Below are 18,531 nucleotides of genomic sequence, written 5' to 3'. Positions count from 1 at the left end.
TACAATATTTTGATCAACTGACCTATCCCATATTAGTAGGTTTAGAATAATATACTAATTTACTCAAGCTCTAGCTAGGAGGAACTATTTAGGGTTTAAGTGTTATTGAATGCCATTAGCTAGTGCTCCATTGCTTATCTCTTTATATCCCCATGCCATCCAATAATGCACAAGACCTAAATCTTAAAATATAAAAAATTGGATAATGAACCCACGCTTCCATTTCATCAACTCAAATTCAGATTTATGAAATTCTTTATTGTATTGTACATGGCACATGTACAATGTTAGTGGTTTCTAAGACAATCCCATTGACTAAGAGGAGGAGGGCTCTTTTTTTAGTGCAACCGACTATGTGATCCACTTATTAGGTTTTTGGTTGACAAAGTGGAAAATCCCAAACTTCACTATCTTATCTAGACAAAGAACGTCATTGATCTTAAAAGTGCAACCACTAACCATGCATATATATATATATATATATATATATATATATATTTGTAGTTTTGTGTTGTGTTGTGAACTGAAATAAATATACAAGGACTTTGGAGCCCAACTACCAACAAACATCAAATTGCACTACGCATGGGCATTCTCCATTGGGGCTTTGTTTTGGTCGACAGACATTGATCATGGATGGATTTGCTGTATTGCACTTGGGATGTTCACTTCACTAAATTTGATGATCCATTTGACATTATAATAGCTTGCCACATGCCATGCGAAGAACTTCTCTCCTTTCAACGAGACATTAAACTTGTAATACAACCACATCTAAACTACTATTTTCGCACATTTAAATGTGTGGATCAAATTCATATTCTAACAAATTGAGCATTTATTTGACAATTTAAGTTTCGCAAGTGACAACTTCTCTAGTTTTAAAGAATTTGTTGTGTTTTGGTCATTTTTTAAAACGCACTGTTATACAATATTCTCTTCTCTCTCGAGTTTGTAGAGAGTAAAACCCTAGAGACTAACAGCAGTTGCAGCCTCCTTTGGGGGTCGGTGGGTTCTCCACCCCCCCCCCCCCCATTTTCCCTCTCCTCTCTCTCCATTGTCGTTTCTCTTTTGGATCTTGGTGTTGGAATCCCACATCGGTGGAGTGAAAGAAAACAAATGGGTTTAAATAGAATTATCACACTCTAACTAATACCGAGGCCTTTTTGTGATAAAACCCCACACCTGACGGATTAGGCGGGTGGTAAATTAGGACAGATCGGTGTTGTTAGAGTGGGACCCAACGGGCAGATCCAAATTTTCAACATGGTATCAGAGCCAAGGCCCGTACAAAAACGACGCTTGTCACCCAAAAAAAAAAAAAAAAAAAAAAAAAAAAAAAAGGAAACAAGTCGGACTCTTAAAAATGCCAACGAAGCTTGAAAATAGCCAACCTCTGAGTTCCATTGAAAACAAGTGGGCCCAACGAGAGCCGACCTCTGAGTTTCAATTGCCGATGTGTGAATCTTCACGTGTGATTACACGTGAGGGGGAGTGTTGGAATCCCACATCGGTGGAGTGAAAGAAAATAAATGGGTTTAACTAGAATTACCACACTCTAACTAATACCGAGGCCTTTTGTGATAAAACCCCACACCTGACGGATTGGGCGGGTGGTAAAGTAGGGACAGTATCGATGTTGTTAGAGTGGGACCCAACGGGCAGATCCAAATTTTCAACATGGTATCAGAGCCAAGGCCCGTACAAAAACGACGCATTGTCACCCAAAAAAAAAAAAAAAAAAGGAAACAAGTCGGACTCTTAAAAATGCCAACGAAGCTTGAAAATAGCCAACCTCTGAGTTCCATTGAAAACAAGTGGGCCCAACGAGAGCCGACCTCTGAGTTTCAATTGCCGATGTGTGGATCTTCACGTGTGATTACACATGAGGGGGAGTGTTGGAATCCCACATCGGTGGAGTGAAAGAAAACAAATGGGTTTAAATAGAATTACCACACTCTAACTAATACCGAGGCCTTTTGTGATAAAACCCCACACCTGACGGATTGGGCGGGTGGTAAAGTAGGGATAGTATCGGTGTTGTTAGAGTGGGACCCAACGGGCAGATCCAAATTTTCAACATGGTATCAGAGCCAAGGCCCGTACAAAAATGACGCTTGTCACCCAAAAAAAAAAAAAAGGAAACAAGTCGGACTCTTAAAAATGCCAACGAAGCTTGAAAATAGCCAACCTCTGAGTTCCATTGAAAACAAGTGGGCCCAACGAGAGCCGACCTCTGAGTTTCAATTGCCGATGTGTGGATCTTCACGTGTGATTACACGTGAGGGGGAGTGTTGGAATCCCACATCGGTGGAGTGAAAGAAAACAAATGGGTTTAAATAGAATTACCACACTCTAACTAATACCGAGGCCTTTTTGTGATAAAACCCCACACCTGACGGATTGGGCGGGTGGTAAAGTAGGGACAGTATCGGTGTTGTTAGAGTGGGACCCAACGGGCAGATCCAAATTTTCAACACTTGGATCCTCTTGCCTAGATTTGTTTGGATCTTGGAATTTGTTTTGTGTGTTTTTGTTGTAGGTTCTTGGTGGATTTAGGTTGTTGTTGGATCTTTTACTTGATTGTGTTGTCTCTGGGATGGATGGGTTGTGGTAGCTGTCGACCCAGCTTATTTTGTTTTGTTGTGTTGTTGAAGCAGTCACTGCAAATCACTATAGTCACCATGATGTAGTTTCTGCTTGGTCCACGCACACAAGGTTTTTCTACAGTTCTGGATTTGGAGCTACAAAAATGAAAGTTGACAGTTTGTGTTGGATTGGGTTTTGCCTGTGCGGCACTATGGGTTTAGCAGGTATGGCGCTACAAGTCTTTTCGGTTTGTCGGAGAAGACGTGGAGCGGTGTCCTTGTTTCTTTGTTTGTTATAGTCTAATAATTCTCAAAAATTCTTTAGGAGTTTGTTGAAGTTTATATTTTACTTTTCGACTTTTTGATACGGATTTTCCATTTCCGCCGTTGCACAGTGGATATATATTGCAAGTCTGAGTATGAGTGCTTTTGTCTGCCGAATCAGAATTTTAAGGCTTTTTATGTTTATGCGTAATTCTCTTCGGATTAAACCAAATTGTTTTTGTGTTTGATCACTAGAGATATTGTACTTATATTTGTTACTATGACTGCTCTGTACTTTTTTTCTATTTTTATCAATAAATTACTATCCTTTTTTCTATAATAAAAAAAGAAAAGAAATTGTTGTGTTTTATGAGTATGCAAATATGTTCAAAGTTCGATATTATCACGGTATCACCTACTAATATTAATGATTCCAAGTACAAATTATATTATATTTTTCGTGTATAGTACATGTTCAAGTATAACTAAGAACTTTCTCAATTTTCCACATGGAATCAAATTTGTTTCTTTGGCAAATCGAATATAAATATTATGCTCTTAGATCAAATTTGTTCATTTGTGTATCTTACGTATAAGTTGAAAGCTAGTAAATAATTGGTTTCCATAAGATGGCTGTTGATTTTGTCAAGTAGACATTACTCTAAAGTTGTGTTTTGTCAAACGATGGTGATTGATGAACAGCTTCTATTTTGGACTTGTGAAAATGATAAAACACCCAATTGAGGGAGGCCTTACAGGGCTTTTAGCCTGCAGCTTGGTGGGTTGAGCACAGCCCAGCAATGGTTGAATAAAACCTTATTTTGAGATTCCAATTGCACCCATCAATTTGATCAATGCACCCTCAGCAGCTTCTTCCATTCAACCTCACTTATCTCCTTCCCACTTATGGTTTGTGTCATCATCGTTAGGTCGAACCTTTGATTCAGTGGATACTGCACAATTGGAATAATGAGAAATGCATTAAAATTCTGAAGAATTGTCGCGAAGCTATCTCTGAGAAAATTGGGAAGGGGTTATTGTAGATTGGAAAAATCTCATGAGACGTGAGAGGAGATATTGAAGGTGAGGCGATTTGTGCTGCAATTTGAGACAAGGTCTTGGCCATGAGAGTTTATGATGTCTGCAATGCCAAGCTCCACAGCACACTTCAAGGCCGTGCTTTCAACAAAGTTGTACGTCTAACGCAAAATGTCAACTTGGCCTTGTAGTATTCCTTCACTTTTAGTATTGCCATCAGTGGCGGATCCAGGATTCAAAAGTCAAGTAGGCGAAACTTATCTTAAAAATTCGACGGTACGAGTGAATTTTATTCATAAAAATAAAAAGATACACCTAGTCAGGGAGGACGTAATAAGCCTCTACTTGTCTCAAGTGAATAAAATTCACTCGTACTGTCGAGTTTTTAAGATAAGTTTCGCCTACTTGACTTTTGAATCCTGGATCCGCCACTGATGGCAATACTAAAAGTGAAGGAATACTACAAGGCCAAGTTGACATTTTGCGTTAGACGTACAACTTTGTTGAAAGCACGACCTTGAAGTGTGCTGTGGAGCTTGGCATTGCAGACATCATAAACTCTCATGGCCAAGACCTTGTCTCAAATTGCAGCACAAATCGCCTCACCTTCAACATCTACTCTCACGTCTTATGAGATTTTTCCAATCTACAATAACCCCTTCCCAATTTTCTCAGAGATAGCTTCGCGACAATTCTTCAGAATTTTAATGCATTTCTCATTATTCCAATTGTGCAGTATCCACTGAATCAAAGGTTTGACCTAACGATGATGACACAAACCATAAGTGGATCCTAAACCCTGCCTACCCTGTCATTAGGGTAGGATTGCCCTTGGTAGGTTAGGTTTGAGTAGGCAGAAGAAATTTAATTGTATTGCATATTGGGTAATTTTTGATTTGGCAAAAATTGGAGTAGGCGGTTGCCTACCCTATCCTTAGGGTAGGATCACCCTTGGTAGGTTGAGTTTGAGTAGGCAAAAGAAATTTAATTGTATTGGATATTGGGTAATTTTTGGTTTGGCAAAAAATGGAATAGGCGGCTGCCTACCCCCCTTAGGGTAGGACCGCCCCTGATTGCCATGATCTCTCTTCAAAGAACTAATAAAAAAACTTTGCAGGGATTAGATATAATGCCTAACTTAGTCTGAATCGTGTATTTTCAATTCTACTTAGTCAAGAATGGATTTGCATCATAACCAAGAGATAAGCTAACATGCTGGTATATTTTTATTGTTTTATGGGTTGGTGACCATATTTTACCTATATTTTATGCCTTTTTTGTTTATTTATTTATTGATTTTTTTGGATTAAATTGTTGGATTTAATGTATTTTGTGAGAATTGTGTAGTTGGTCCCTAATTAGAGGAATTGGACGAAAAGTTGTCAAATTGGACTAAAAAACCATTAAGATGTACAACAAGGATTAATTGGAGACAAAGAAGATGTTTCTTAGAAGGCAATCAACCGGTCAAAGCTTAAAGGAGGAAGTTTGGTTAAATCCTTGTGGAATTTGGAGAAGCAATCAAAGAGATATTGGGAAACCTATTTTTGGTAGTATTTGATTATAACTAGATTAAGGATTTGTGTATTATAAATTGCATAGGGTTGGCCTCATAGAGGGGATCCATACTTTTCACTACCCGAAAATACCCAATTCTTGCGGAGAGAAGTCCTGCTACCACTGGCCACCTTGGAGCTTTTTGGGAGTTTCTGAGTTCATATCCATGTCTACCATCAACCACTCTGTGATTCTCAATAAGTTTATCATGTTCTAATTTCCTTTTTGCTAGGGCTACGATGTAGCCTAGCCATGAATACGTTATTTATGTGTTTATGTTAATTTGATATTATTTTCCATGTTAAGTATCTTCTTACCGTTCTTTATGCTTTGAGTGCTTGATCACCACTTAATTGATTTGATGCTTGAGTTGACGATAGGAATATCCAACTCAGGATTTTGCTTCTAGTAATTGATATCATAGGTTACTTGAGTGAACTGGAAGGTTAATTGAGGCTTGTGTGGTTTCCATAAATTTCCATAGAACTTAATGGGTTTCTACTTCTTAGTTCTTCATCTAGGCATAGAGTGGGACGGTTGTAGGTATACTTTTGGTACCATTAACATGGATAATAATTAGGATTAATTGGCTACAGGCAAGGGCGGAACCACACTGAGGGCTACACTAGGATGTAGCCCAGTGTGGTTTTTTAAGAAAAAAAAAAACTTATATATATAACTTATTTTTAATATTAGCCCAGTCAGTGACGCTATACAGATTACCTTATTTCCATTTTCAACATTTAAGTAAATTTCTTTGTCATTTTACTTTTATTTATTTTGATATTACTTCATTTACTTAAGTTTACGATGTAAATAAGGAAGTACCCCCCATTCGGATTCAAATAAAAATACTAGAGAATCAAATTCCCACCAAATCAAAATATGAAAAATCGGTTTTAGTGCCAAGTACGATTTAGGCTAAAAATGATGGCTCATTAAGTCAATATATACTTCATACTAAAATCCCATAAAATCATGTTTTGTTATTTGATGTGTGAGGAATAAAAGCCGCCAAAAATTATCTTGAGAAAATGATTATTTCGAAAACCCATTTTTCATACTTAGTCAATATTTTTACATAAAATAACTTTTCATATATAATATGAATGCATGAAAGAACCTAAGGTCAATTTAGGTAAAAAAACCTTAGATGTTCAATCCACTATGGTGTTAAATCTTATTTGGTTTATGTTACAACTTATTGAAAATTAGTCTATGGAGCTATGAACTAGCTTGGTTTATATGATTTAATGTTTACTTTTATTTCTAGAAAGACTATAGAAATTGTAAGTACAAAAAAAAAAAATAATCACTAAATTTTAAAGCTAATAACTTTAGCTAGCCCACCCGTTGAAAAATTACATCTCAGGGATAAAGAAAAGTCAGCAATGACAACTGTCATAGAAGAAGTGATTGAAGGGTTCATGACATCAAGTTGATTCTGAAAAAACTGAAGATCAAATCCCTCTTACATATATATATGTATATTCAGAGATTTTTCTTCTGTCTTTTCAGAGAAGGTAATTCTCCCAAGGAGATAGGCAAGTTACAATCTCAAAGAGGGATAAGCAGGAAAGCAGGGAGCTGTCCAGAAAAGGAGTCAAACTAACCATCACGGGTAAAATCTCACAAGGGGCAGTTGAAATTGGGAAAGAGATTAGGTTCCTTTTCAAGAAAATCAGGGAAGTGATTGCCTATTTGAGAGCCTATCTGCCAAAACTGAAGAAATCCTATTTTCTTTCCTTCCATTAAAAAAAGAAAAAGGGGGGAGATATCTTTGCCGCCCAATAAATAAACACAACCACCCTACTCCAGAAAAGAAACAGTTTTACTATAAATACAAGAAGGAGTGAACAGGGTAAAGGACAACAACAAAAATCATCACCCAATCAAACAAAGATCCTACACAAAGAAAACCGTCAACAGACAAGTTCAAAATCAACCAACAAGCCCACTTGAATTTCAAGTGAAACCAGCTCCAGATCAGGATCCACAAAATCCAGATTTAAGAAACAAGTCATTCAAAACGAGATTTCTTTCGTTACAAATTTGGTTCAGCAAACCAAGACAGGCAGGGTTTGAGTCTCCTCCAAGTATGGAAAACCTCAACAAAATTCACAGTGCAGTCTCTAGCCCACTGAAGCCCTCAAAAACCGTCACTCCTGCCCGTGCAGATTAAGAAGATTGCAGTTCTGCCCACTCAAAAGCTTCACAAAAGCATGAGGTACATCAAAGCTCTGCCAGAATCAGCCTTTGGTATCGATTTACAAGTTGAAGCCTAGCAGCCAAGGTTGTCAACGGTCCAGTCCAGCCCAAGCGTCCCGATCCGGCCGGGTATCTCGGTCAGTCCAGACGAACCTTCTATCTCGACAGAAATAAAGCCCCGGCTGTCCCTTCATCTTCCTCTAATATAAGCATTCACTGTTATATATATATTTTTTTTTGTAAAAGGCAGTTCCGCCTAAAGAACAATTTAAATCCCATCAAACCATTCTGGCCAAGGCAACCTCCTTATACTGAGATAAATTGTTAAAGTCCTCACCAGTCTGAGGCAGGAAAAGAACTTACTTGGGAGATATTCCTCACCCAAATTCACAATCGTTTGTTTGCAGAAATCAGTAACTTGGGACGCAAGTTATCCATTCCAAACCAAGTCTGCTAGAAATTTTGCTAGCAGTGGCACGCTCGCACACCAAAGAAAGCTGACTTGTTGACCAGTTTATGGTTCTCAAGGCAGTGGGGAACTTTGCCCTTCCATCATAGGAGTAAACCAAGAACGGGCAAACAGCTACAGGAATAAGGTAGAATTGGCTATGGTGAAATCGGAACCCTAATGCTCATACCATCAGTGTTTGCCGAATTTTATTATTGTTTATATTAGTTCATTCTTGTTAGTTACTTACGTAATTCAAATCAAAGCCTCACCATTCGAACATCCAGATAAAGTTTAGGATTAATCATAATCAGTACTCAGTTAATTAGTCTTAATTTTTGCGAAACGATACTCACTTTCCACCACACTATTTTGCTACGATTTTGTGCTCTACAATTTCGTTATCAGTTGGAAACGAAATAATAATACACAAGAAGAAGGAAACACAGAACAGTCCAATCCAACTGATTAAAACTGGTTAGGTTTCGCCTGAAAATGGTCTGAGTTCGTCTTATAAATTTCCATCGCGCATATACACCATGACATGTGACAAATCAAAGTTGATACCTTTGGTGTGTGGCCAGGATTTGATTTCATGATCTCGCCTATAACCTCTCCGGCCCCACCTCCCACATTCAACAATGATTTCAATACAATAGAGCTCATCTTTATACACTGATAAGAAAGCCCTCATCACGATCTTGACCTCACATGTGAAAGTTGTATATATCGGATCAACAAAATAACCATGACTTGATCAAAAAAACATAATACCCATGACTGTCTGAAATTTGTTCCTCTTGTATGGTCTGGAAATACATAATTAAATTTTCTCGAATCTAATCCAGTAAAAAATAACCTTAACTTATAAACCAATGATTTTAGTTCATAAACCTTACTTTGTGGCTTTCTATTTTTCTCGTTCTTTCGGTTTAATTTGTGTCCTATATGCTTGCCCTCTTTCTCCTCAACAAGATGGATTAAACATAAGAGTAATCAAAACTTTAGACCTTGAATATTAAAATCGATATCTCCCTTTAATGATTCCTCCTCCTCCTCTCTCTCTCTCTCTCTCTCTCTCTCTCACACACACACACACACACACACCCAGAGAGACACATAGTTATCATGTTATAATTGAAATTTGTTTATCTTGTTTTTGTAACTATCATTTGTCTTCATGAGAATATGTTCTTGCCTTGGATGTTAATCTTTTCTCTTTTTGACTTTTACTGTTTTGGAAGAAGAATATATATGATTCCCTTCAAGACACGAGGTTTTTTGGATGGTTGTGACAACTTATGCCGACACTTTGTTCGTTTATCCGTATAACAAAACCTTATTTTGGGCTTCCATTTGCACCCTTCAATTTGATCTGCACCCAGGACAACGAGGGAGAACTAAGAAAGTTTTTAAATCCTCTACAAGTGAACTTTGACATTCCAAGTAGAGCCTTATTACATGATAATTAAGCACTTGAGCTGCTTATTGAGAAGCACTTGATAAAAACAAAACAACATTGATGCAATTCATTCAGGGTAAGCTTCTATGATTGATAGAAAGCTTGGGATTTTGATGATCTTATAGCGACCAAATCCTCCTTCCCTCAGAAGCTTCTTCCATTCAACTTCACTTCTCTCCTTCCCATTTATTGTTTGTACCATCATCGTCAGGTCGTACCTTTGAACAAAAGAGTCCCACAGTCCATTATCTGGAAGAAGAACCCCATCTACTATAATCAACTTCCCAATTTTCTCAGGGATAGCTTTGCGACAATTCTTCAGAATTTTAATGCATTTCTCATCATTCCAATTGTGCAGTATCCACTGAATCACAAATTAGACTGTCACGAGTTAGTTTTAGTGCATACTTCTCACCAAACTTGACTCTCAGACTATAAATCTAACATTCCAGTACACATTTAAATGACTAAAGATTCACGTTCAAAGTCTTAACAAAATAACATTTTTGTGCATGTAATGCATGGATCTTACCTTCATGAAAATGGCATCAGCCTTAGGAATGACATCAAACATGTCACCACCCACGTGGATCACACCAGGGTACTTTGGTGCCCTAGCCACCACGTCTGCTAGGTCAAAATTGATACCTCTTATATGTGAATGAGCCTTCACAATCTCAGCCACAGCCGTGCCTAGACCTCCTCCAACATCAACAATCAATCCCACGCCATCAAACCCTTGTTTATAAGTCGACAAGATTGCTTTCATGACAATTCTAGACGTGCATGCCATACCCTCTTTGAAGTAATTTCCCAATTCAGATTTCTCACTTGGGATATCATATAAGCTAAACCCATTTGCTTTCTGGAACCCACATCCACCTTCCTTTATGCATTGGCTTAGGTAATGCCAGGAGGCTAAGTGATGGGGTTGATTGGCCATGAGCACTAGAGGGGCCAGGCTTTGCTCCTCATTGCTCAAAAGCCACTTGGATGAACTTGTGAGGCCGTAGAGGGCGTCACCTGTTTTTGGATCAATGGTTGCCTCGAAGAGGTTCATGTGGACCAAAACTCTCATGAGACGTGAGAGGAGATCAAGGTCGGTTGAAGGCGAGGCAATTTGTGGTGCAATTTGAGATAAGGTGATGGGTTGGCCTTGGCCATGAGAGTTTATGATGTCTGCAATGCCAAGCTCCACAGCACACTTCAAGGCCATGCTCTCAACAAAATTGTACGTGTAACGCAAAATGTCAACTTGGCCTTGTAGTATGGCTTCCTCTTCCTTCACTTCTAGCATTGCCATGATCTCTCTCTTCAAAGAACTAATATAAAACTTAGTTTATATAGTTAAAACTGTTGAGCAAATTAGAGTACACAACTCTAATATAGACTTGTTGGAGACAAAATAAGTAAACAATTTACTTGTATTAGACTCACAAAATATTACAATAAGACAACTCTCTCAAAAGAAAGACCAATTCTTACAAGCACTCTTTCTCACTTCTAGAGACAAACTCTAGAACACTCATATTTCTTACAAGGACTTCTTAGCTCTATAGCTTATTGCTCACTCTTCTTATTGACACACTTACATAATGGAGTATATCTTTTATTTATAGGCATGTTTAGCCTACTTATTCTCCAATAACCGACTTTGTTCTCCACTGACTTTGGCTTCACCAAAATTCCTAGCCACAAGTGTGTGGTAGACAATTCTCCAAGCTTCAGTACTGCCGTCTTGCTTTTCAGACTTTGGATCTTATAATAATTATTTAGGGGTTGTTTGGTACGGCGGATTGTTATGGACTGGATAAAATTCTAGGACTGTCTTGGATTAGTTTGGATTGGCCTAAGCTGGATTAAGTACTGAACTATATTTGGTGCTACGTCGGACTAAATAGATGCATTGTAAAAATAGTGAAGACCTATGTTTGGTGCTGTGTTGGATTAAAAAATAATTATGTTATTAATTTCTCTCTTTTTCTGTTTTCAGTTTTTTTTTTCCAGCCTTTTCTTCTTCTTTTTTCCTTCCAATTTCATTCAAAAATATTTTTTTTTCTTCTCTCTTGAAACCTCCTACCGACCACCCCCAAAAAAAAAAACCTCTCTTTTTCCAACAAAAAAGCCCCCAAACCATTCAAAAACACTTTTTCTTCCTTTATCTCTCGAAACCACCGTATTTCTCTAGACTAACCCAAAGCCTTCATCTCCATGCTACAGAAAAAATAAGGAAGCTTGCTTCCCTGGCCTCCCTAGTTTTGATTTAGGGTCTTTCAACTGGCCTTTAGGCTAGCTAGATCTGCTTCCTCATCCCCTTCTATTGTTGGAGGTCTTTATTGGCAGAGACTTGCTAGATGACAGAGCCAACTCATTGATTTGAGCTCTTTCTCTGTCTCTTGAATTCCACCAGGAAAGCTTTTCCTCCTTCCCTTTCAATTTGTCCAATGGTTCAATCATATTATTGGATATTGAACTTTTTGGTTTTGTTGGTTTCCTGAGTTTATGTCTATATATCAATCTGCCTTTTGACTAGCCCAAGCCAACTTGGAGCGGCAACTAGAGCTAATTGAGACTCATCAGCAAGTTTCGATTGGAACTGTGGTGGTGGGGTTTTGATTCAAGCAGTTTGGACTCGCGTGTTCAAAATAGCGCTCTCGCTATTTTGCGAACCACATTTCGGCATCGCAATGTTAGAGAAGCGAGTGCGGGGTTTTTTTACACTGATGGACTATACAATCCCACTTAAGTTAATCCCCTTCTTTACCAAACATGGATTTTAAGTATTATATTCCAGTCTAGTGAGGCATAGTGAGGCATACCAAACATGGGATTAATCGTTTTATTATTCTTTGAATTTGGACCCGATTTGCATTTGAGTCCTCAATTTAAAATCGTTCTCGTGGTCCTTCAATCAATTTTGTTAACTTTTTCTGTTAAATGCAGAGGCAAAATGATTTTTTTGTATTAAATTGATTCAAATATGAATAAAAAATTTTAAAACTAAAAAAATTAAAATTAAACTCTTTATCACCCCCTTTATCCCGATTTTTACTCCCCCAAACTTTATTTTATATTATATTATTTTTTTTGGTTTTTTATTTGATTTTCTTGTATTTTTATTTTTTATAATTTAATGGAGTAAGTAGAACATAACAACCATTCAGGTGCAATACTAAACTTTTTTCTAAACCAAACTAAATGAACTTTCCACTTAGACCATCTCACCTTCGAATTTGTGACGTGACCTAACTACTCTCAGAAGCCAAAATAGAGGTAGTTGAAATAGAAGACCGGCCCAAATCTTGACTTGAGCAAGTGTGCAATTTATTGTTCTATGTTGTTATGTGAAGGGTTTCTTGTGGCTGCTAGTAGTAGCCCCATGTGCTACCATCTATCAAACTCAAGCCATCAGTTCCTATCATCCTAATTTCTTGCTTTTAACTTTATGACAAATAAATATAAAATGCAGTTTTAAAACCAAACAAGATATATAAGATAAGATGTTGGTTTCTTTGAGGGTACTCTACTCATAATTTCTCTCCCTATTTTTTTTAATGAAAAAAAAAACGAGAAGTAGATAATTCTGATGACCAATAATTAGATACTGTTGAAGACTTTTCTAGACTACTATGCATGCAACCTTTAGCTTTGCATTGTTGGTGGAATCTCTTCTTCTCACTTCTATATTTTTTTAAAAGATAAATTACTCAAATGGTCATCAAATTTGTACTTGATTTACATTTTGGTTCATAAACTAAATTATTCGTTCAAATAGTCCACCAACTCTTTATTAATCGGGACTTTGGTCCTACCGTTACATTTTCTGTTAAATTTATTCATGTGAGCAGTACATGCTACATTTGTAGGGGTAAATAAGACTTTTGACAACTAAAAAATAAAAATATATTATTAAAAATTAAATAATACAAAATTTTCTTTATTTTCAAAATTAATTAAAAAACAAAAGTAACCCACCCCCGATCCTTCCCTTTCTTTCTCCTTCCCCTTACGACCCCCTCTGTCACCTAGCCCCCTCTGCGATTCAAACCTCCATCATGTAACTATGAGATATTGCAGCCATCGAAGCTGAGGTGATGCCCTCCCCCCTCCTCTCTCTCTCTCTCTCTCTCTCCATCCATGGTTATATTAACAAATCTGCAAATAAATTTGCACAACTATTGTAATTAACCTGCAAACTAAACCAAGAACCACCACCTCCAACCCCACAAACCCACAACCCAAAACCCCAGCCCCTATGAACCCAGACCCACAAAACCCATCCCCTCCCTACGAATTTCTTCTCTTTCCCCCTGCAATTTTCTTCTTCCTCCATCCCCATAACAGAAAGCAAGCTCTAAAAGCCTTGAAATTTAGTCTGTGATTGTTGATGAAGAAGGCCTGAAAATTCATTCAATTCAAACTCTCTCTCACTATGTCTCTCCATTTCTTTTTACTCTTGTTTTCAAGGTTGTACATGGAGGGAGGGGAAGATAGGGTGGGTTGTGAGGAAGAAAAGATGGGGGCGCTGGGGCAATGAGGTTATCGAGTTAGAGCCTTTCCATCCATGAGCCCAGCCCGAGGCTAGGGAAAAAAAAATTTGTGTTCGAGCAGCCTGGCCCGGGTGTGGGACCCACCAACTCTGGCCGGCGGCCAGGGTCCAAAACGAGGGTCGTTGGCGTCGGCCTGATCGCTACAAGTACCCCACTAATTTGATTTTTTCCTGTTGCCACGTGGCATCGTCTGGCTCTCCGATCTGATTTTTCCTCTAATCCAACGGCAGCGTAATTTTTTGCAATAAAATACTGGAAAAAATTCGAATTTTTAAAAAATACCCAAAAATTAATGAATTTTTTTCTATAAATACCAGCCAATTTTTTTTTAATTTATCTGAAATTTGAAATTGAAAATTTTATCCGATTATGAGATATGAATAGTATTGACATGTAGGAACCCTAAAATCTAATCCTAAAATATTATCTAAATTAATTATTGAGGTAAAAAAAATTGTGAATAAAACAAAAAAATGAATAGTAACTGCCCTTAGCAAGGGCAACGGGTGGAAACACAAAATTATGATTTGCAAGGGCAACCACTATTCACGTGAATAGTAGCTGCCTTAGCTCCCCCCTTGCCATGGCTAAGGGCAAATGGGTGGAGTTGCTCTTAGGGGTTGGGGGCTGAGAGTTGGGAAATAGTTTTTTCTATTTTTATTTTATTTTAAGTTTTTTAAGTTTTTAATTGATCTACTATTTTATTTAACTGGACCATTTTACTCCTATATTTGATGGCAACATTAACAGAATGTAACAGTAGGACCAAAGCGCCGATTAATAAAGAGTTAGTGGACCATTTGAACGAATAAGTTAGTTTAGAGAATAAAATGTAAATCGAGTACAAATTTGAGGACCATTTGAGTAATTTACCGTTTTTCTAAATTATATACTTCAAGTGTTGACTACTTTCCATGGGTTAGGCTTTATTTTCCTTGGGCTGAGTTAAGTGATGTGCTTATGTTGATTTTTAACACTCCCCCTCAACTTTTCAAACTTGTTGATGCTCAATCCTTTTGTGAACAAGTTCACAACTTGATCATCTGTACTAATGTGTCTCATCTCAGTCTCTTCTTGCATAACCTTCTCTCTGATAAAATGGTGATGTATCTCCACGTGTTTGGTTGTGAATGACTGGATTTTCAACCAAACGAATTGCCAATTGATTGTCACAATATAACGACATTGAATAATCTACCGATTGATGTAGATCATTCATCAGGTGTGTCAGCCACGTGATCTCTTGAGCTGCCATTGTTGTTGCCATGTACTCTGCTTCAGTGGTTGATAAAGATATTGTCGGTTGTCTCTTGCTACACCAAGACATTGTTCCTAAACCAAAATTAAACACGTACCCAGTAGTTGATCGACGAGTGTTGTGATCTCCGGCATAGTCAGCATCGCAATAACCAACTAGCTTGCAATCTTTACCTTTCTTGTACAACAGACCATAGTCAATTGTACTCTTCACGTACCTTAGTATTCGCTACACTGCATCTAAATGAGACTTCTTTGGATTTTGTGTTAGAAATATGCCCTTAAAGTCAACTAATTATGTAATAGTTAGAGTTAAGGACATCTTTGATGAAACACATTATGTTATTAATGGGCAAGAAAGGTTGTTTTATACATTAATCATCATATATTATCTTTTAATATGTAGAACAACCATAGTCCAAAGAATACACAAGTGGATATGAGAGCTATGTAATGAGATTGCATAAATGGAGACTTCTCATCATCCCTAAATCCTGAAAATGTTCCTGGTCATAGGAATATTGATTGGGCGTCAATATTCCACAAAAACCAGTACACACAGTATCGTCTCTATATGTAGGGAATGGCAAGGTCTCAAGTCATTAAGTGTGGAGACACATCGATATGTGTGTAGGTGATAATAGAAGAACAAATACACTGAATGCAATCCAACACATGAGTTACAACATGGAAGTCTTTACTCACATGTCAAGCTAGAACTCATAAATTGCAATGGTGCAAATTGATCCTTAGACATGAGGCATCATAGATGTTTTGTGGCTATGTTGTTCATATTTGAGGGCACTATACGGTCATGCTAAATTATGCATATCTTAAAGGTGCTCATCAGGATTTCCAATAGAGTCATGTAAGCAAATGAATGTACAACAAGGAATCTTTACTCTCAGTAAAGAAGATAGAATACTCTAAGTCAAATCTATGCGCATAGTAATGGATAAGACTTGAAAGAAGAAGTCTTCAAATCTTACCAGGATAATCATATAAAAGGAATGATTCACATTAGGATATTGACAATCGGATTCCATGATCTAATAATGTGAATAAAGAGTACTGACATAAAAGAATGATTCAATTGTACGGTCATTCCAATTTGAATAGGTTCTTTCACAACGTATTATTTAGTTCGGATAACTGTGACTTGCTGCTAGGCGACAACCATGGTTAGTGAATGTCCTAAAAGATTTCAATTAACCTTCATTAATAAAAAGAATTAAATTGTGGAATTTAATTCGTATATCATTTCTGAGAAGTTGAGTCAACCCATTACCTTGCTAAAGGGAACCTACGGATCTACACACCAAAAGAATGTGATTAGAGGTACAAATGAGGAGAAATGAAATGAGGAAACACAAGTCAATGGTTAATAATCAAATGTCAAAAGTCAACATGTTGACCGGAGCAATTGACCAAAGTCAAATAGTTCGATTGGGTCAATTAAGTAAAACTATAATTATAATTTAATAGTTAAATTATAATTAAAAGATTAATTATGGAATTAATATTGACATATAGAAATATAGGATTGAGTTTTTAAATATGATTTAAAAGGAAAGGGACAAAATAGCCCAAAAGGCTATTGGGCCCAACAGATAAGTGGCATAAGATGACATGACCCATGGACCAAATAGAGCCCCAAATACCCACCCAATTGCCTTTTGTGTTGTCCTATATAAGCTAACTGTTGGAGAAAACCTAGCTAGGGTTTTTTGGTTTCCTACTTTGGTTGATGAGTGATCATCTTTGTAACTCATCTTCCATAAACTAAAAATTGGTCCAATCAAGAAGTATACTAGCATCCATACTTCTTGATTGCCTTTTCTTCATCTCTAGAAGCATTTGGTGCGGTGAGGTAGATGACTCTAATCTTGGAGTCTTAAGGTGAATGAGTCAAAATCAAGAGAAACAAAAGGCTTTTCAACAAAGGTGTTCATTCTTGAGAAATCAAGAAAAGGTCATCAAGGGTAATGATGTATTCTTTTTTTCCTTTTTCTATTTGTGTTCAAAGAAATTAGGCTAAGATACCTGGTTTAAAATGGAAAAGGTTTACCTCAATTAGTATAAACAAAATGAATTTGCCATTTATAATGTTTTTGTTGTATAGGTTGTGGGTAAAATTCATTTCTTAAGCATCAGATGCATGTTTCCTTCATTTTGCATGTATCAACTTATCACACCAACTGCATATGAAATGTCAGGTCAAGTTAATGTCAAGTAGATTAGACTACCCACTAATTGTCAACACATCATTGTGTCTTTCAAGTCTTTGCCTTCATATGCGCACATCTTGACATTGGACTCCATCGGCGTTGAGATTGGCTTGCATTCAAGCATTCCAAATTTGTGCAACAAATCTTTTGTATATTTCTGTTGACACATAAATATCCTTTCTTTGGTGCGATCGACCTTTAGCCCAAGAAAGTGCTTGAGTTGTCCCAATTCTTTCATATGAAAACAAATTGACAAATTCTCTTTCGTTTGGTGAATTTCTTCCTCGTCATCACCAGTGATAATTAGATCTTCCACGTATACCAGCACGATAGCTAATTTTCCTTCATAAACTTTAACGAATAAATTGGAATCTGCCTAGGTCACTGAATAACCACTTCGTGAGAGAAATTCAGCAATCTTACCGTACTATGCTCTTGGTGCTTGCTTCAATCCATAAAATGCCTTTTTCAACTTACACACATACTCAAGATGAACTTTGTTCTCAAAACCCATTGGTTGAATCATGTAGATTTCCCGATCTAACTCCTTATGCAGAAATGCATTCTTCACATCCATCTGGTACAAGCTCCAATCTTTGTTGGTCGCAAGTGCAACTAGGATTCGTACGGTCATAAGTTTTCCCAAGGACTAAACGTTTCATCATAATCTAGTCTGTACTGCTAAGAGAAACCTCGAGCCACCAATCGACCTTTGTACCTCTCGACCGATCCATCAGGACGACGCTTGATCTTGTACACCCATTTGCAAGATATAGGTTTCACATCTTTTGGCTTTGGCACTAAATCTTAAGTCTGATTTTGCTCAAGCGCAGTGATCTCTTCTCTTATAGCTTTAACCCATGCGGAATACTGTAATGCTTTATCAAACATCTCAAGTTCAACTGCTATTTTGAGTCATTTAATTCGCATG

General features: G+C 37.3%; 1 protein-coding gene across 1 annotated transcript; it reads right to left on the bottom strand.

Moving 5' to 3' along the window:
• Positions 1–9,512: 9,512 nt before the first annotated feature.
• LOC103329549 ((R,S)-reticuline 7-O-methyltransferase-like) lies at positions 9,513–12,132 on the bottom strand. The gene is made up of 2 exons (XM_008232038.2): positions 10,098–12,132; positions 9,513–9,929 (listed from the first exon to the last, which is right to left on the bottom strand). The coding sequence occupies exons 1-2, from the start codon at positions 10,866–10,868 to the stop codon at positions 9,633–9,635; spliced, it is 1,068 nt and encodes a 355-aa protein (XP_008230260.2). The 5' UTR covers positions 10,869–12,132; the 3' UTR covers positions 9,513–9,632.
• Positions 12,133–18,531: the final 6,399 nt, after the last annotated feature.

This window comes from Prunus mume, linkage group LG4 (assembly GCF_029339155.1).
Source record: "Prunus mume cultivar Tortuosa linkage group LG4, ASM2933915v1, whole genome shotgun sequence".
Taxonomy (NCBI): Eukaryota; Viridiplantae; Streptophyta; class Magnoliopsida; order Rosales; family Rosaceae; genus Prunus; species Prunus mume.
The sequence above is the reverse complement of the archived record's forward strand: the minus strand, read 5'-3'. Positions and strand labels throughout refer to the sequence as shown.